Source organism: Hypanus sabinus, chromosome 26, assembly GCF_030144855.1.
Source record: "Hypanus sabinus isolate sHypSab1 chromosome 26, sHypSab1.hap1, whole genome shotgun sequence".
Classification (NCBI taxonomy): Eukaryota; Metazoa; Chordata; class Chondrichthyes; order Myliobatiformes; family Dasyatidae; genus Hypanus; species Hypanus sabinus.
The window spans coordinates 45,605,841-45,626,008 of record NC_082731.1 but is presented as its reverse complement, the minus strand read 5'-3'; the positions used below and the strand labels follow the sequence as shown (position 1 = coordinate 45,626,008).

Genomic DNA, 20,168 nt, shown 5'->3' with positions numbered 1-20,168 from the left:
TGCCAAACTGTACCATTTTCTGACATTCCTTTGGGTTAATCAGATGCATGGAGAGGGGTAGCTTGCTACACGGGCACAGCTTGCTCTCCATTTTGTACTGCCCTGGATTGCGTATCTATGCGGCTAGGACACAATACCCACAGTCGACCCTGACCAACAGAGGCCTCAGCAGATCTTTAACACCAAGTTAACAGTAGAAAACAAAATAGTCCAATTTATAATCTTATCCAAAAAGCAATCCTTTAGTCCTATTGGAACTTGTTACGGTACAGAATCCCTCAGTACCAAACGGACTATGATCACTTTGAATTCCAGCTTGCCTCTGATGTGATCATGAGCTCACAGTCTACTGCATCAGATTTAAAATAGAAGATTACATGATCTGAGACGTTCCATGTCCTTGAACAAAAATGGCACGGCAGCTGAAAGGAGAAATAACTGAACTACCTGTTGATGCACATGCCTCACTTCAAATGCATTGCTGAGGTCAGCATCAACCAGAAGCCACATCTTAGTAAGCTTAATAGGAGATGGACTTCTGCATCTCTAACATGTGGCTTCACAGTACTTTTCAGAAGGGAAAGGTTGAAAAGGGTTTGTTTCTGTGTAATGCTCGTCATATGAAGAGCATTTGATGGCTCTGAGGTCTGTAGTCATTTGAATTCAGAAGAATGAGGGGTGGCCTAATTAAAGCCAATCGAATAGTGAAAGGCCTCAATAGAGTGGATGTGAAGATGTTTCCTGTGGACAGAGAGACCAGGACCAGAGGATAGAGCCTCAGAATAGAGGGGCATCCTTTTAGAACTGATAAGGAAAAACAATTTACTTAACCAGAGGGTTGTGAATCTCTGGACTTCTTTGCGACAGGCAGCTGTTGGGGCCAAGTACTTAAGGCAGAGATTGATATATTCTTGATTGGTCAGGGCATGAAGGGATATGGGAGAAGATAGGAGATTGGGCTCAGAGAAAAAAAATGGATCAGCTATGATGGAATGGAGTAGACTGAATGAGCCAAATGGCCTAATTCTACTAAGTCTTTTGGCCTTGTGGATTTCTTCATGATGGAATCATACAGCATAAACACAAGAAATTCTGCAGATTCTGGAAATCCAAAGAAATGCAGACAAAATGCTGGAGGAACTCAACAGATCAGGCAGCATCTAGGGAAACGAATAAACAGTCAACTGGAAAGGAAGGGGGAAGATACCAAAATAAATGAAATGTGCAGGAAAGGGAAGGAGGATAGCTAGTCATTTCTTATTCCAAGCAAACTGCTACATAAACTAAAGTAGCTTGGAAAGTGGCAGGGAGGTGCAGAAAGTCAAAAAACAATCTCCAGTAAGAACAAAAAAAAAATTACCTAGGCATTTCTAACTTGAGCATAGTATCCAACTTCTTAAGCAATTAAATTTGGAGTTGAATAATGATGAAAAGATACCTACTGAATCTGTGTACTGATAGGCAACAAATTTCCTCATCAGGGATATGGCAGTTGCCCGTTCTTCACCAATCTGAAAAAGGAAAAGAAAACATGAATCAACCCAAAATTTTACCAGTAACAATCCAAAATTATAGATTTTTTTTTTAAATGAAGCTATCCACAGAGTGGGTGGCTGGGTGGAGATGCATCTCTTTTGAAGGTGTAAGACACTCCTTCCGCTAGCCTGCAGGTTACCCTTGGGCAACATGTCGCACCTGCTTAGCCCCCCCCCCCCCCCCCCCATCAGGTTCATATGAAGCCATGGAAGTATGTGGTAGATGGTCACATCAGCAACTGATGTCCTGGTTATGTGACCAGAGGCACCGAACAGAAAATCTCTGAAGAGGCTTTTGGGTGGGGGGGGGAGGGGGGGGGGGGGTTGTCACACGTCTTGTAAAGACACTGCCTAGAAGAAGGCAATTGCAAACCACTTCTGTAGAAAATTTTCCAAGAGCAATCAATGTCACTGAAAGACCGTGATCGCCCACATCATACGACATGGCACAAAAAGATGATAATGATTCACAAAGGTGATACTATGGTGACCCACTTCCCAGCGCACTTGAACCGGCTCACAAAGTGGCGCACGCCGTCATTGAGGCCGGTCCCAAAAAGGGCGCCAGGCCTTCTTCACCAGCAAGGGGAAAAGCCCACGCGCAGGACGGGAACAGGAAGGCTTTAAAGCGAGGCCGTGAAGTTTGAATAAACCTCTTTTGCAACTGCAGCTCACCGACTACGTGTCGTTATTTCAGCACTGCGTGTAGCACACCGCTACAATACCATAATTAGTGCTGCCCATTGAGAGTCAAATGTAAGAGCTAATATAAAATAGACAACAAACTGTTGGAAATAGATAAACATTAAAAGAGAAGTAAAAAGAAAAAAAAAGTCTAACAGGAGGGATCCTCACTTTCTTGGCTATAGGTTGGCTTACTGTGGAACCTGATGGCCAAGGGTAAGAATGGCCTCACATAGCACTCTCTGGAACAGTGCAGTTGTCTCAGTCTATTTTAAAAGTGCTCCTCCTTTCAGCCAAGGTGGCATGCAGAGGGTGAGAAACACAGCCAGAATTGCCAGGATTTTCCGTAGGGTCCTTTGTTCTACCACGGCCTCTAGAGTGTGCAGTTTGACTCCTGTAACAAAGCCAGCCTTTCTAATCAGTTTACTGAGCCTGTTAGCATCACCTGTGTTGATGCCATTGCCCCAGCACACCACCCAGCAAGATTGAACTGGTGACAACAGACTGGTAGAACGTGTGAAGGAGAGGCCTGCATACTCCAAAGACCTCAGTCTCCTCAGGAAGTACAGGCGACTCTGGCCCATCTGGTACACAGCCTGTGTTGTTGCTCCACTCAGGTCTGTCATTCAGGTGCACCCCCAGGTACTTGTACATCCTCACCACATCTACATCCTGAACTTGCTGAATGCCTGCAGGATGGCTTTTTAGAGCAGCTTGTGCTTGAGCCTACTCAGGGAAAGGCCATCTTAGATCGGGTGTTGTGTAATAACAGAGATCGTATTAGAGAGCTTAATGTCAAAGAACCCTTTGGAGGCAGTGTTCATAATATGATTGAATTCATGCTGCAATTTGAGAGGAAGTAGCATAATTCACATGTATCAGTCTCATAATGAAACAAAGGGAATTACAGAGGCATGAGAGAGGAGCTTGTCCAGGTAGATTGGAGAAGGATACTGGCAGGGATGATGGCAGAGCAGAGATGGCTGAAGTTTCTGAGTATAGTTCCCAAGGCGCAGGATAGATATGTCCCTCAGAGGAACAAATGGCAGAGGTAGGCCATGTGGCTGATAAGGGAAGTTAAGGACTGCATAAAATCCAAGGAAAGGACATATAAGGCAGCAAAAGTGAGTGAGAAGTTGGGTGATTAGGAAGCTTTTAAAATCCAACAAAAGGCAACTACAGAGTTATAAGAAGGGAAAAGATGAAATATAAGAGAAAACTAGCCAATAATATAAAGCAGGAAACCAGAAGTTTTTATGAAGTTTATATGAAGAGTAAAAGGGAGGTGAGAGTTGATATTGGACCACTGGAAAATGATGCTGGTGAGGTAGTAATGGGGATCACAGAAGTGGCAGACGAACTCAATGGTAACTATGTACCTCTCTTCACTGTGGAAGACACTAGCAGTGTGCCAGAGGTCCGTGAGTGTCAGGAAGCAGCAATGAGTGCCACTGATATTACAAAGGAAAAAGTACAAAGCAAACTCAAAAGGTCTTAATGTGGGTAAGTCACCTGGACCAGATGGACTACGTCCCAGTGACCTAAGAGAGAGACTGTTGAAGAAATAACAGATGCATTGGTCATGATCTTTCAAGAATCTGGCATGGTTCCAGAGGACCGGAAGATTGCAAATGTCACTTTAAGAAGGGAGGAAGGCAAAAGAAAGGAAATTATAGGCCAGTCAGCCTAACCTCAATGGTTAGGAAAGTGTTGGATTCTATTAAGGATGAGGTTTCATGGTACTTTGAGACTAATGATAAAATAAGTCAAAGTCAGCATGGTTTCTGGCAAGGAAAATCTTGCCTGACAAATCTGTTAAGATTTCTTCGAAGAAGCAATAAGCAGCATGGACAAAAGAGAGGCAGTGGATGTCATTTACTTGGATTTTCAGAAGGCGTTTGATAAGGTGCCACATATGAGGTTGCTTAATTTGGGGTTGCTAGATTATGGATGATCAGCCATGATCACAGTGAACGGCGGTGCTGGCTTGAAGGGCCGAATGGCCTACTCCTGCACCCATTGTCTATTAACAAGATAAAATCCTACAGCATTACAGGAAAGATACTGGCATGGATAGAGGAATGGCTGACAGCCAGGAGGCAGCGAGTGGGAATAAAAGGGGACCTTTTCTGGTTGGCTGCTAGTCACCAGTGGTGTTCCTTAGGGGTCAGTATTGGGACCACTACTTTTCATGTTGTTTGTCAGTGATTTGGTTAATGGAACTTGTGGCAGTTTGTGGATGATACAAAGATAGGTGGAGCGGTAGGACTGCTGAGGAAGCAATGCGATTATAGCAGGACTTAGAACAAATTGGAAGACTGGGCAAAAAAAAGTGTCAGACGGAATACAGTGTTGGGAAATGTATAATAACTCATTTTGGTAAAAGGAACAATAGTGGGGATTATTATCTAAATGGAGGAAGGTTCAGAGGTGCAGAGGGCTCTTAGGAGTCCTCGTACAAGACTCTCAGACAGTTTACAGGTCAAGTCTGTGGTAAAGGCACATGCAACGTTGGTAGTTATTTCAAGAGGAATAGAATACAAAAGCAAGGAGATAACACTGAGGCTTTATAAGACACTAGCCAGGTTGCACTTGGAGTATTGTCAACGGTTTTGACCCCAATATCTCAAAAAGGATGTGTTGTCATTGGAGAGAATCCGAAGGAGGTTTATGAGGATGATTCCAGAAACGAAGGGGTTAACATACGAAGAGGTTTTGGCAGCTTTGGGCCTGTACACACTGGAAATGGGATTGCATTGAAACCTACTGAATGTTATAAGGACTAGATTGGGTGGATGTGGAGAGGATGCTTCCTGTGGAGGGGGTATCCAGAACTAGAGGGCACAGCCTCAAAATTGAAGGGTAACCTTTTAGAACAGAGGTAAGGAGGGTTTTTTCTTAAGCCAGAGAGTAGTGAATATGTGGAATGCTTCCTCACAGAGGCCAAGTCCATGCGTATATTTAAAGCAGAAGTTGGTCATTCCCTGATCGGTCAGAACATCGAAGGATATGGTGAGGAGGCAGGTGTATGGGATTGAGTGGAATCCGGGATCAGCATGATGGAACGATGGAGCAGACTCAACTGGCTGCATGGCCTAGCCTTATGGTCTTATTTTAGAAGTCAGCAACGAGGCATAAAACTTGTTGCTTCATGGTCGTTAAATTATTAAGAGTTGATAGAACAAAGAGAACAGCAACAGAACAGTGACCGGGGTTGCTACTTGAAGAAGAGGGAAAGTAAAAGATGACGGCTAACATAAAACAGCTACTTTTATACCGAAAAATAAGAAAAATTCCATTCAAATCCATGGATAACAATAGACCAGTTAGAAAGCACTTAGTCAATACTGTAGCAAAAATTAACCAATGAGAAAATATTTATTCACTTAGTGGAAGACCGGTTCCCAAACTGGGGTCAACAGTTACTGGTAGGGGTACATGGCACAAAAATGATTGGTGCCCCCTGTATTAGAGGCATATTATGTTGTTATGCATATAAAGGATACTTAAAATACAAGCAGATAATTGTTAAACTGCAAAGGGAAAGACTATTAAAATTAAACATTCAGAGCCAACAATGACCTTCCAACAGATCTGGTGGGAAAGACTGGTCACCACTGAATTCTACGTTAGACATCGGAGCCCACATGGCTGGTCAGAAGGTTAGATTTTCACCTTCAAGGTTACATTGAATTTCACTGAAACTTTGCTTGGGAAATCAGGTTCAGAGTGGAAGAGCAAATGCAATGACAAATTAGAAACTTGAGGATACCCTTGCAGATTGAAGAGGTAGTCTGCAAAGCAGTCACCTGATCTGCAATTGATTTCTCCAGCAAAGTGGGGTCAAAATTGTGGGCACTGGATGCAGTGCATTAAAATGGAAGCAGTGCAAGTGTATGGCTAGTTCACTTGGAAAGTGCTTGGGTCCCTGAATGGTGGGAAGATAACTCACAAAAGAGCAAGTGTGGAATCTTGTGTGGTTACGAACAAGGGAGTCATGGAGGAACCATCCTTTCAAAATGCTGCAAGAGGAGAAGAGAAATCTATGTAACAAGCATTGCCATCAATTTAAAAGTATCAGAGGAGGAGGCTCTAACACTTTTTATGGAGGAGGCTCTGGAATGTGGAAGTTGGTGGGAAGAAAGATGACAACAAGAGGCACCACATTATTGCTCTCAGTGGAAAGAGAAAAAGTGAGAGCGTAAGTTTGGGTAACGGGGAGAAACAGGTTTGAGAGCCCTAACAGCCATAGAGGAGGGGAAGCCATGATCTGAGGAAAAGGAAGCCATCAATATGCATTCATAGGAATAGCTTGGTCACTGCAAGAACAACCTGGACATTTTCTGCGACTTTTATTAATTAAACATGTTATTTTCACACTGCCCAGAAATGTACAAGACATATAGGTTTAACAACTCAATACATACATTAGTAAACAGTCATACCTTACATTTCACAGTCCACAAATTGGGATCTCTGTATGAATGGAGTGGAAAAAATAGAATTAGATCTGAAATCTGCTAATTTTTTCAAACGTTGTTAAGATTTAATAAAAGCTTATTGTTTCTTACTTTACACCAGGCAGTAACTGCTGCTGTGTGATGTCATCCGAGAGCTCATCTGAGGCACCGTAAAAACTAAAAACACAAGCAAGGAGAGTTTATATCAAAACTTCTGCTTTTGTCTACAACGTGATATGGTTCCAATCAAAGATTTTTGATTAAACAGAATTACGTACTGGTCACCTGCAGTTGGCTTGGCATATTTGTTCATATAATATTCACCAAGTTCCTCTTCTCTTTTGTCTCTGCAAAACACAATGAAACACACATGTAACAATAGCATTAACAGGTACATACCATGACAACCTGACTTTCGGTTTCACTGTTAACTTAATAGTATCTCCCTGGAACTGAGACAGCTTCCACCTGAGTTTTACCAGTTTCAATCAAATACAACCCCTGCCCCCAAAGTTCATGCAGCTGTCCATATTATCAGGCCACACCAAAATAAACTGACATGAGCAGTTACAAACCTTTTCCCATACTTAAAGTGTTAGGTCCTCTCCCTCCACTAGTGCATTCGCAAAATCTCTACAGATAAGCCATGGAAGGCATTCCAACCAGCTGCATCACCATATGGTATGCACAAGACTGAAACAAGCTGCAGAAAGTTGTAAACTCAGTCAGCTCCATTATGGGCACTAGCATGGGCATCTTCATGAGGTGGTGCCTCAAAACATGACATCCCTCATTAAGGATCCTCATCACCAACAGTATGCTTTTGGCTGCAACTGATGACCATGACTTTTTTCCGTGGCTTGTCATACCCTTCGCTCTCCAAAAGATGTTTCAGAACCGCCTGTAGGATCTTACTGTAGATCTCACCCATCCTGTTCACCTGAGCTGACTTTGCATGCTGGAACAGGCATGGCCCTACCTCACTGGGGTATGAGGCCCACCTGGTTTAGCCCACTGTTGAGTGGTGTACCGTGGTGTGGTTGCTGTTGCATGCAAACAGCTACTTGGAACCACAGGTGATCCAGTGGGGACCATTGCTAAGTGAGCTAACCCAGAAAAGACACAACAAGCCCCTTTACCAGAGATGCACCCTTCCCTGGACACCCCTCACACAGCAAGTACATGTCTATGGAAGGACAACTTTGTTCTTGACAGCTGAAATAATCTACGAATGTTTGTACTGAAGGAGCTGCATCAAGATGGGGACAGCCATTGAGAAACCCCAGAAAAAAATCAGCTATCAGCCTGTATATCTCCACATCTCTGACAGATGTACATTTGTTCTGGGAGGTCTTTTTGATCTCAGATTGACACTACCTTCACTTTTCCCAAGGTGACTTCTCCCGTGACAGAGCGCTAAATTGAACTGAACTGAACCAAATTGAACATTCCTAGACAGTTTCAATGTGGTTCGAAGTTTTATATTTTGAGTTTTTTAGTTGATTTTTGCTGTTTGTTTTCTTCTCTCTCTTTTTTTTAAACACATTGGGTGTTTGCTGTTTTCTTTGAACATGTTCCATGTTTTTCTGTTTTATGCTTGTGGAAAGACGACTCTCAGGTATGTATACTGCACACATACTTTGATAACAAATGCACTTTGATGCTACACAGTCATGAAAACAGGTGCCAGAACAGACCAATCCAGTGATGTTTAAATAGAGGCACAAAGTACAAAAATCAGGAACCTTAGTTAAAATGTTACGTTACTGCTTTGTCCAATTTGAGCATCACAGCCTTAGAAGAAAATGTGTAATTTACCTTCTACAAATGCTAAAATGATTCCCGTATCTCTTACTTCACTATGGCAATGTACAGAGGGGCAAAACAAATATACTAACATTATTCTTCAGCCTCTCTTCTTCCAAACTTATTGAACGTCAGGTGGGAGGCGCAGGAGTGGGGATGAAGAGCACAGGAGATACCCTGCTGTAGGAAGGTACAGGACAGAACAGAAGTGTAGCAGAACGTGTTACAGCACCAACAATCACCCATTGGCATTCATTTCCTGCCATTGTCTGTAAAGAGTTGGTACAGTCTTCTCACAACCACTTATGTTTCTGCCAGGTGCCCGGGTTTCCCCCCACATTCCAAAGATAGGGTTAGGGTTAAAGTTAGCAAGTTGTGGGCACACTATGTTGGCGTCAGGAGCATACTGCCCTCACCCAGCCCATCCTCCAACTGTGTCGATGCAAAACTACATTTCACTGTATGCTTTGATGTACGTGTGACAAATCCTTTAGATGCTATTGTGAGGATTGTGCCAAACGCAGTGGAAGAAGGTGCCAGACTCCTGGGTCTCCGGCAGGGTTTAGTTGATGCGGTTTGCGGATCGGACTCAAGTTATATTTCTGGTCGCTCTTTTCTTCGCTGCTATTTTGAGCAACTTTGAATCGGGCAACCTGCAGATGATGAATACTGAGCTGAGCTGAATATGCCTGGACTCTTTCGATTTTGTGTTTCATATTCTGTGCCGCTGTTTGTGCGATTTGTTTTTTTTGGGTGTGTGGGGTGGGGGTTTTTCTTTGAACAGGTTTCATGGTTTTCATTGTTTTATAGCTGTAGGAAAGACAACTTTCAGCATTGTATACTGCATACATACTTTGATAATAAATGTACTTTCAATAATCACTTAATGGAAAAAGTTACCTCCAATGATTCAGCAATCTTCTTGCGCCTGAATGGTCTTCATCAAGAGCTAGGTTATCAATGTTGGAGGCTACAAAATACAATAAGTAGGATAAAGAGGCAGACATTTTATTAACATATCAACCCCTGTTTGTCCACCAAAAATTAGAGTGTGACATATGGTATGACTTTTCCCCTTTTAATTAATGACCTACTTAAAACAAGGGCTGAATTATTTCCAAAGACAAATAGGTCAACGTGCCATATCAACTTGACTCAAAGCAATATTGGAAAGCTAGCTCATGTCATGAGCTCAAGTGACATGAAAGTAGTGTCAATCTTAAATAATGTACGAGAAATCCCAAAAGAGAATTCACATTCCTGGACTGTGAGGAACAATTTGGAAATGTTTCTAGTTTTTACTTTAAGTCACCCATATAGGATAAAAAATATGGCTCAGATCCAATCAACAGTTATCGTTCCCTGTTTTTCCACTGCACTCGGCAATTACTAACCAAATAATGACCTATTCTCTCAGTGAACTACAAGGTTCTTCATCAATGTTATTAATAATAATACATCCACACTGTGTGGTCTTGCGTATGTATTAACACTCTCGGACAGCTGCCATTTTGTACTCTAGGCGATAACTTATAGAAGCATCGCACCCATGGGAAATACCATAAACAGCCATGCGACTGGAATCTTAATTTGTGCAAATGAAGCCGGCACAGTGAACAAAGCAACCTGTTCAAGTCAGCTTTGTTTCCAATGTTCTAATGAAATTAAAACTTCCATATTTACAGATGTGACAGACTGAAGAATGGGGGAAGGGAGGAAGTCTTTATCAAAAACTGAACAGGAATGAACCCGTTTTTCAACAGCTTCATTCTTCAAGTAACATGTCAGCATAGTGGTTAGCATGATGCTACTGCTCCTCGCTAATGGAGTTCAAATCTGACATCATCTGTGGCAAGTCCTCCCAGTGGAGTGTGTGAGTTTTTCCAGGTGCTCCACTTTCTTTCCACAGTCCAAAGGTGCACCGTTTATGAGGTTATTTGGTGATTTGTAAATTGTCTTGTGATTAGGCTAGGACTAAATAGGGGGTTGTTGGGGGTTGCTGGGCAGTGGAGCTTAAAGGACCAGAAGAGCCAATTTTACGCTGAATGGCTAAATCAATAAATAAATGACAAAGCAGTGAGCAATTCCCAATTCAATTAATTCCTACCAAAGTCAACACAAGGTTGCCAAGTTTTGCCACACAAATTAAAAAGCAAAGAAACAAATTATTCTGGGCTGCAAACATAGCAGATTAAGGGCAAAAAATTTTTACCGCAGGGTGTCTCAACACTTCTTCAGGCAAAGGATGCTGCGAAGGGGGTCATCTTAAATGGAAATAGTTGAGCACGTGGAAATCCTATCAACAATCTACACTAGCAAGCCAAGAGCATGTGTTTTTTTTTAATGTATGTTGTTATTTAAGCTAAAACTATTTCATTCTGGGAACAGGGGTGAAAGTAATGTGCTTCAGACACCTATCACAAAAGCAATTAGCAAGATGATTTAGAAAGAACCAAAAACCATAAACAGCATTTCCAATCCCTCTTCATTATACACAATCTTCGAGGAAGATGAACAGACTAGTCAAACTCAGATCTTGATCTCTAACATCCCATCAATCAAAGCAAATTAAAAGACAGATGATATGTTGCTTCAAAAAAATATATCGCTAGACAATTTAATTTACTGATTACACAATCTCAAACTAGATCCCACAAATCAACCCAAAGCTATCATTAAAATAGACCAGGGCTTCAAAATTACTCTGTGCAAATATTACTATCAGAGTATTTTTATAAATGTATGTGCTTTTGTAGCAATGTGAGCATTTGCCCTAATAAATCAGTGAAGTTATTTCTTTTATTAAAACAGATCTGAAACTCAAATAATCTATTAAACAAGCAACAGATCTTTAATAATATTCATACATGGTAATTTGTAAGCCCTATTTATCCACAAACCAGTAACTATTAGACTCTACAGCAAACGCAGAATTGTATACGTACCTTCAATTTCTTCTGTTCAGAAGGTAACAGAGTAAACAGCCAAATAATACCACCAAAATCATGGTGAATGGGAAACAAAAGCGCAAGGATAAAAATTAAAACATGGCAGATAAGCAGTAATGTGTGATGTTTTAAACGCAAAAAAAAAAGAAATACACACAAGCAAAATGGTTTTGTTCATAAGGAGCACTCACAGAAATCTAGTCTTATGCCAGCTGTTTATCAAAACTCAGGTCCAATTGAACATTTCTTTGTTTCCAACCGCATGCTAATTCATTTAATCACAGTAACCACAACCCTGCACAAGTGACACTACCTGTATAATTCATTCAGTGGAAAAGTCAACTTTGCCAGCATTCAACATTTTATGTTTGAGTAAATTTCTCAAAATACTGGTCATCAATAGAAGGTTTTGTTTTAAATGAATAATAATAATATCCTCCCGTGCCTCCCCGGTGCATCAGGTGGGAACCTTGCTGTTTCTTTAGCATTAGTCTGTTTTATGAGGCTCGAGTTGCTTGCTAGATAATCCAGCACAAATTGTGTGGATAGCCAGAGGCTGTTTCCCCAGGGCTGAACTGGCTAATGAGGGGGCATAGTTTTAAGGTGCTTGGAAGTAGGTACAAGGGAGATGTCAGAGGCATGTTTTTCACACAGAGAGTGGTGGCTGTGTGGAATGCACTGCCAGCGAAGGTGGTAGAGGTGGATACAACAGGGTCTTTTAAGAGACTCTTAGATTGGTACATGAGCTTAGAAAACTAGAGGGCTATGTGGCAGGGAAATTCTAGGCAACTTCTAGTGTAGGTTATATGGTTGGCACAACATTGTGGGCCAAAGGGCCTGGAATGCGCTGTAGATTTTCTATGCTTCTAAGTGGAAAGCGTACAAAGAGCTGGCCAGATTTGAACCCAGGACCACTCGCCTTGAAGTCCAGTGCAGAAGCCACTACACCAGCGGCTGGCTTTTAAATGCAAAATGGCTACTGAATTTACTAAGTTGCTCCAGAGTTGCACCGTAGGCAAAGTCTGTGGCTGTCTTGGAAAGACAGAATTAAAAATATTGCTAACTCAGCAGAGTTTTAAAACAGTGGAGGTTGTATCTATAAATAATCTATTCAAATACGTGGAATAAAACACTCCGACATTCATTTGATTCAGGTCTATATCTGCACCAAATAAATTGTCAAGTGTTGACCCATACGTGAACAAAGATATTGAAACCCAAGATTGTGAAATTAATCTACTGTAATTCATTTTGCAAAACTGTATGGGAGAGTAGTTAAAAATAATGTTTTTAATTAGAAATTGCAATTTAATATAAATGTAAAACCTGTTCATTTCCTGGGAATTCATAATTTGATATTAAACCAGTTTGCATCAGTTCCCTTCTACTGTCACTTGTCTCAGCAGTACAATGAGAGAGATTTCCATTCAATGAGTTTTGTACACGATCACATTGTTATAAACTATATTTTCCTTTAAAAGCAACCTGAATTTTCATGCTCCAGTTGAATTATCTTACAACTTCTTTGATATGAAATAGAACTGCAGCCTCACTTCATCAAGCACCTCCACTCGATCCGCTACAAGCAGAGCTTTCTGGTGGCCAAACATTTTAATTCTGATTACCATTCTGATCTGACATGTCAAGTCCACGGCCTCCTCTTGTGCCAGGATGAGGCCACCCTCAGGGTGTAGAAGCAACACCTTATATTCCATCTGTGTAGCCTCCAACCTGATTTTGTGTGTTAGATTAAAAAGGTTAAACTTTTATTCCTGGTTTCAATTGCTCTGCAGCTCGATTCCTTTTTCATGCACACTCATGTTTGTTCATTACATCTTGAACACGTGCAAATTGATGTGGAAAAAAAATTTTCTCCAGTTAACTCACACTGGGACAAAAATGGGTACAATTACAGAATTCCCACCAACCCCCTCCCCTTACTTTCCACACTTTACTGCCTCGAGCACATGTGCTGGGACTAGCCTCCCCAGCTGCTAACTCTCACAAGGCAGTGGATGTTAACATGCAAGTGACATATCTGTGGAACTCAGTGCAAAACACACACAAAATGCTGCGAGAACTCAGCAGGTCAGGCAGCGTCTATTGAAATTAATAAATAGTCAATGTTTCAGGTCGAGATCCTTCATCAGGACCGGAAGGGAGGAAGACATCAGAATAAAAAGGGGAGGAGGATTAACTAGAAGGTGCAGCCAGGTGGGTGGAAAAGGTAAAGGGCTGGAGAAAAACGAATCAATAGGAAAGTGGACTATAGGAGAAAGAGAAGGAGGGGCACAAGGGGCAGGTGATAGGCAAGTGAGGAGAAGAGGTAAGAAGCAAGAATAGGGAAATAGAAGAGGGAAGGTGGAGGGGAAAAAATACCAAAAGAAGAAGTCGATGTTCATGCTACCAGGTTGGAGACTACCCTTTCGAAATAGGAAGCATTGCTGAGAGACATCATCATGGCAAAATAAGAGGCCTTGGACTGACATGTCAGCATGAGAATGGGGATAAGAATTAAAATGGTCGGCTACTGGGAAATTCCACTTTTAGCGGATGGAGTGAGCAAAGCAGGCCCCTGATTTATGACGGGTTTCAACAACGTGGAGGAGGCCGCATCAAGAGTACCACCTGCTGCCTCACCTGTTTGGGTGTTAATATGCTGAGTGACATGCAGAGCAGCAATATCTTGTACACCTGTAGCACTGTTTATGCAATTTGATTCCCACAGTGCTGTGCAAGAGCAATATCAAACAAAGTACAGAGGAGGTTCACAAGAATGAATCCAGGAATGAAAGAGTTAACATATGAGGAGCAATGATGGCTCCAGGGCCTTTACTCACTGGAGTTTAGAAGAATGAGGGGATTCTCACTGAAACATACAAAATATCAAAAGGCCTAGATAGAGTGAGAAGATGTTTCCTATAGAGGGGAGTCTAAGACTAGAGGGCACGGCCTCAGGATAAAAGGATGTTGATGTCGAACAAAGATGAGGAGGAATTTCTTTACCCAGAGGGAGGTGAATCTGGGAAATTCGACGCCAGAGTCAGCTATGGAGGCCAAGTCATTGGCTATATTTAAAGTGAAGGTTGATAAGTTCTTGATTGGTAAGAGGGTTAAAGGTTATGGTGAGAAGGAAGGAGAATGGAGTTGAGAGCAATAGTAACCAGCCAATGGGGAACGGCGGAACAGACTTGATGAGCCATGTCTCATAGGTTTAAAATTTGGCTCCAAGCTTCTTAATAAGAGTTGCAAATGTAACCAAATGCTTCCCAAAACAGATTTCCTAAAATGCGTCTTGAGACAATCAGAATTGTTTAGACAGTGAATTCCAGAGCTTAGAGCCAAGACAGGAGAAAGTATGATTACCAGTGGTACCCAAAGAAAGTCTGGTGCACAGAAATAAGCAAAGTCCTTGGAGGTTACATGGATAGGAAGATGTAGGTAGCAGAGTTGGGGTTTGCATGGCTAAGACTGATCTTGCTCAGGAGGTGATTTCTACCATGAATGGCTAGGCTACAATGAGAAACCTACTTGAGTTTTATTTGCCCAAGTCAACTTCAGGATGAAGGTAATTTCATTCAGCTGCTACCTAGGGACAAGTTCAGCTTGCAGGAATAACTTCAAGGCATACTGGTCTGCACGTGTTATGAACCAAGGTACAGCACATCCTCAGTAAGAAAACTGAACATCACAGAAATTATTTACCAAATTCTAATCACTACTGCTTCCCACAGTCATCCTTAAAGGAATAAAAAAGTTAAAAGTCTTAACTGATGAAATGGCGTACACAGTTCTGAATTTTATGTCAGCTTAGTGAAGGAATACTTTCATTAGTAATACACACAAAATGCTGGAGGAACTCAGCAGGCCAGGCTCTATGGAAAAGAGCAAACAGTTGACATTCTGGGCTGAGACCTTTCATCATCACTGGAGAAAAAAAAGATTAGAAGTCAAAGAAAGAAAATGGGGTGGAGGGGTGTAGGAGGAGAGAGGAAAATGCACAAGGTAGTAGGTGATAGCTGAAACCGGAAGAGCAAGAGTGGTGAAGTAAAGAGTTGGAAACTTCTCCAGAGCTTTATCTCTTTCACCAATCCAGTTCCCAGCTCTTTACTTCAGACCCTGCCCCTCTCCGCTTCACCTACCACCTTGTACTTCCTCTCCTCCCCCCACCTTCTTACTCTGACTTCTCATCTCTTTTTTCCAGTCCTGTCTCAGCCCGAAACTTCAACTGTTTACTCTTTTCCGGAGATGCACCCTGGCCTGCTGAGTTCCTTCAGTATTGTGTGTGTATAACTTTGATTTTCACAAGACAAGACAAATGAGAAGTGGGCCATTTGGCCCATCGAGTTTGCTGCGCCATTCCACTATGAGCTAAACTATTCTCTCATCTAGTTCCAATTTCCGGTTTTTTCCCCATACCCTTGATACCCTAACTAATTATATACCTATCAATCTCCTCCTTAAACACCCTCAATGATCGGGCCTCCACAGCTGTATGTGGCAACAAGTTCCATAAATCCACGACCCTCTGGCTAAAAAAATTTCTCATCGGTTTTAAATGGGTACCCTCTAATTCTAAGACTGTGGCCTCTTGTCCTGGACTCACCTACCAAGGGATACAGCCTTTCCACATCTACTCTGTCCAACCCTTTCAACATTCGAAATGTTTCTATCAGATCCCTGCTCATTCTTCTACTCTAATGAATACAGTCCAAGAGCCGACAAAAGCTCCTCATATGTTAGCCCCTGCATTCCAGGAATCATCCTCTTAAATCTTCTCTGAACTCTCTCCAACATCAGTTTATCCCTTTTAAGATAGGGGGCCCAAAACTGCACACAGTATTCCAAATGAGGTCTCACCAGTGCCCCACAGAGCCTCATCAACACCTCCTTATCTTAAACACTATTCCTCTTGAAATGAATGCCAACATAGCATTCGCATTCCTTGCTGCCGATCCAACCTGGTGGTTAACCTTTAGGGTATTCTGCACGAGGACCACTCCTTTTCTCCTGTTTGAGATTCAATACTTTATTTATTTATTGTAATGAACTGCAAATCAGGCCCTGCCAGCCTTTTGAGCCAAGCCATCCAGTAAACCCTGATTTAACCCTAGCCTAATCACAGGACAATTTCCAATGACCAATTAACCTACTAACAGTTATGTCTTTGGAGCACCAGAAAAAACCCATGCATTCTACGGAGGTAGCATACAGAATTGGACTTTGAACTCTGAACTCCGACGCTATTACATCTTGCAGCATCATGCTAACCTCTACTGTACCATGGCACCCAACATCGGCATATTTAACACAGTCTGAGAAAAATAGCATGAAGTTCAAATCCTGTACATATAGTTGAGTCAAATGACTGATTATTGTTCTGCAAATTCTATGGGATTTATTTTATGGAATGTACAATATTGACATAAAATGTCAATTTGGATTTTTCTTGCATTTCACAAAGTTCTGAAGGGGAAAATTACTCTCACTACAAGATATTTTCCCTGCATTGGCTAATACGGGTCTTGTGTTATATACAACCAACTAATCTATACAGTATATGCAAGGTATATTGTATGTAGAAATACTGGAGGCTTGTACTAAAAGGTGCTCAGAAATCAGAAGTATCGTTAAGACACTTCCTTTATTGTCCTGAGGTTCAGTTGTTCTTTGGACAGAAACTAAAAGAAAGCAAACAAAATATTCAACTAACAATTCAATTCAAAAGGCCACAGGTACAGCCAAATTGACCCAATCATTCCTTCCATGTTAATACTCAATCAGAATTGTTATCTGTAGACTGCATCACATCTTAAGCTTCAATTTCTACTCATTCTACTACTTTCGCTTAACCCAGATCAATCTGAAATAAAGCCATGCTAGCAACAGTGATCACCTGAATCATTCTCTCGTTCACATGCTCCCTATTCTAGCCCCAAACCTCTCAGAAGTTTTCATGCACCCCTGAAGGCAATGCGAAATTATGAAGTACCGAGAATAACACAGTAAAGAAAAGGAAGTATAGGATAGGCAAAGGACAGAGGAAGGTAGAGAGCTAGTCAAATAAACAATTTGCTCATAAGGGCTTTGCTGATTCTCAGAAAATTTCTCCAGTCCCATTGTCTCTTTCATTTCCCTGTAACTTAATCTCTCTCAAATGCCCAAGAATTCCCATGATTCTCTTCTCAGTCCATGTCAAAAGTTTGTTTGTTATCTGCCATGTCCTATGGCAAAATACATAAGTATTTTGTTATTTTCTTTTTCTGGGCAGTGTCTTTATAAAACAGGTGAACCCAACCATTATCAATACTCTTCAGAGATCATCTGCCTGGTGTCAGTGGTAGCATAACCAGGATTTATGATATGCCCCAGCTGTTCAGGTGACCATCCTCCACCTGCTCCCATGGTTTCGCATGACCCTGATCGCCACAATATTGGTCTTATTGTAGAAGTGAAAAGTTTCTACTACCTCCTCTGTCAAAAACTTCACTGCTTTGCAATCCTCCTCTCCTTTGTCCTTTGATAGAGATGCATCCCAAATGATAAGAGTAGTAGCCAATAAATCCACTAACACCTCTTTAGAACATGGAAGAAAACCAGAGGTTCGGGCGAAGCTTACACAGTCAGTGAGGACAAGCAAACTCCACATGGACAGTATCCAAGATCATACTGTTGTTACAGTATGGCAGCCGCACTACTGTGCCATAACACTGCCTGCTTACAGAAAAGGAGACAGAAATATAGTTATATGAAAATAATTAAAATAGCTTGTTTTCTCCACCAAACTTAAAGGCAAGTGGAATCAGTCAATATCCTAACTTTATCAGTGTCCATGAAGCAACAATTGACTATGATAGTATACCTAGCAAACCTAGCCCAGGATGATTAGTGGCTGGATGTGCATTTGGATCTGCAAACGTAATAATTAACTGCCTTTAGGCAAACACTGATGCTTGAATATCTAACACAATCTAAGAAATTATTAACGCCACATGAGCTCAAGCAACACTATTACTAAATCAAGGGTCTAATTTTAGAAACTACAATTTGATCTCAAGTCAGCTACGGTCAACTGGGACAAGTTTTACCAATGGAAACATACAAGTGAAGGGTGAATGCATGGAATCATCATTTTAAACATTTAGCTTGCATTGCATGGCCCAACACACAAGTGGAAAGAGCCATATTGCACCATAATGCATTTTTCAGTCTGACAAGATTAATAATGTTAATATTGAACAAACCTTTCTCAAGGATATCTTCGGCACCATCTTCCCACTGATCTTCATCTTCATATTCATCATCCACATCTTTAAAGAAAAGAATTCAGAATAACATTTATTTCTGATATTTAATTGACTAATTTTAAAGTATACACACTAATTTTGATAAATAAAGATTACTTTGACAGCCAATTTCTTAAGCTAACAAGTGCTAATGGCTCCGAATTAGATCAGCAGCCTTTAGATCAGCCTTTTCTATGCCATTGACCAACACCATTAAGCAAGGGGTCCCTGGACCCCAGGTTGGGAACCCCTGATCTAGATGGTTAAACAGCAAACCTCAGTGTGTACACTATCAAGTGCACATACTCCCTGATTAACAGACAGATTTTTGAGGCTCGAAGTTTTCGGACGGACTCAGAGTTGGCTGTGGTTGGGTGTTTCCAGGGGGCTGTATCAGTAAGGTTGTGGCGCTGGAGGTTCATGGCAGGAAGAGTTTTTCTTCCTTGTACCGTCTGCATGAGATAATAGGCTATCGGGACTTTGAGACTTTTTTTTACCATGCCATGGACTGCTCTTTATCAAATTATGGTATTGCTTTGCACTGTTGGAATTATATGTTAAATTATGTGGTTTTTGTCAGTTAGTCTTTTATCAATTATAGTATTGTCTGCACTGTTGTAACTAAATGTTATAATTATGTGATTTTTGTCAGTCTTTTATCAATTATGGTATTGTCTGCACTGTTGCAACTAAATGTTAATTATAACTGTGGTTTTGTGTAGGTTTTTGGTTTGTTGGGTGGTAGTGCTGGTCTCTTGACTTGGTGTGTCTGGGTAGTCTTGTTTTGTCTGATGGGTTTGGAGTTCCTTTCCGGGGAACGTGCTAAGATGGTAGCGCAATATTGATATGCAGCAGCCTCTCCGGACTCTGGACTGGGGATTACCAAACGTTTTGTGGATTTTCTTGTGTGGTCTGTTTTGTCGTGTGCTTTTTTGTGATATCATTCACAACATTGTCTCATTTTTTGACTGCATTGCATTTGCAGTTTCTAAATGACAATAAACTGAATCTGAGTCTGAGATTTGGAAAGGCAATCTGTCATTTCACTGTTGATAAAATGCATAGACATCAGCTGCAGAACCCCAACATCCCGAGACTTCCCAGCAAAGGGAAATGAACAGAGGGAGGAAACAAACTGCCTTCAGTTCCTGCACCAAATTGGAACCTCATGATAGGAATCCATGAGGATTTTAGGCTGCAGATTAGGAGATAAAGCAGAAGGCTAGTTACCTATTTTTAAATAAATTCACTGAAGTGTAATACTTCCAGTTAATTCTTTCTCCAAGATTTTTAAATATTTGATTTTTCTATAAATATGTAATTCATATTTTAAAAACTCATTTAATGGAAGAGACATTTCAAACCTATTAAAAAGTTTTCAGCTTTCACAGATGGAAAAACAGAGGGTCTGTCAGTTTTTAAGGGTTTCTCTTCTGTATGCCAGCAGGA

The 20,168-nt window shown here is 41.3% G+C and overlaps 1 protein-coding gene across 2 annotated transcripts in view; it reads right to left on the bottom strand.

The window, feature by feature from the left end:
- Positions 1 to 20,168, bottom strand: part of supt5h (SPT5 homolog, DSIF elongation factor subunit) — a 72,625-nt gene that overhangs the window by 39,045 nt on the left and 13,412 nt on the right. The window contains exons 4-10 of one of the 2 annotated variants that reach the window (XM_059951011.1): positions 18,678 to 18,743; positions 11,431 to 11,442; positions 9,386 to 9,455; positions 6,958 to 7,026; positions 6,791 to 6,856; positions 6,665 to 6,695; positions 1,443 to 1,511 (exon numbers count right to left, since the gene is read on the bottom strand). In XM_059951011.1, the coding sequence (XP_059806994.1) occupies positions 1,443 to 1,511; positions 6,665 to 6,695; positions 6,791 to 6,856; positions 6,958 to 7,026; positions 9,386 to 9,455; positions 11,431 to 11,442; positions 18,678 to 18,743 (383 nt within the window). The remainder of the gene's footprint in view (positions 1 to 1,442; positions 1,512 to 6,664; positions 6,696 to 6,790; positions 6,857 to 6,957; positions 7,027 to 9,385; positions 9,456 to 11,430; positions 11,443 to 18,677; positions 18,744 to 20,168) is intronic. The other variant, XM_059951012.1, reaches the window with a different exon arrangement.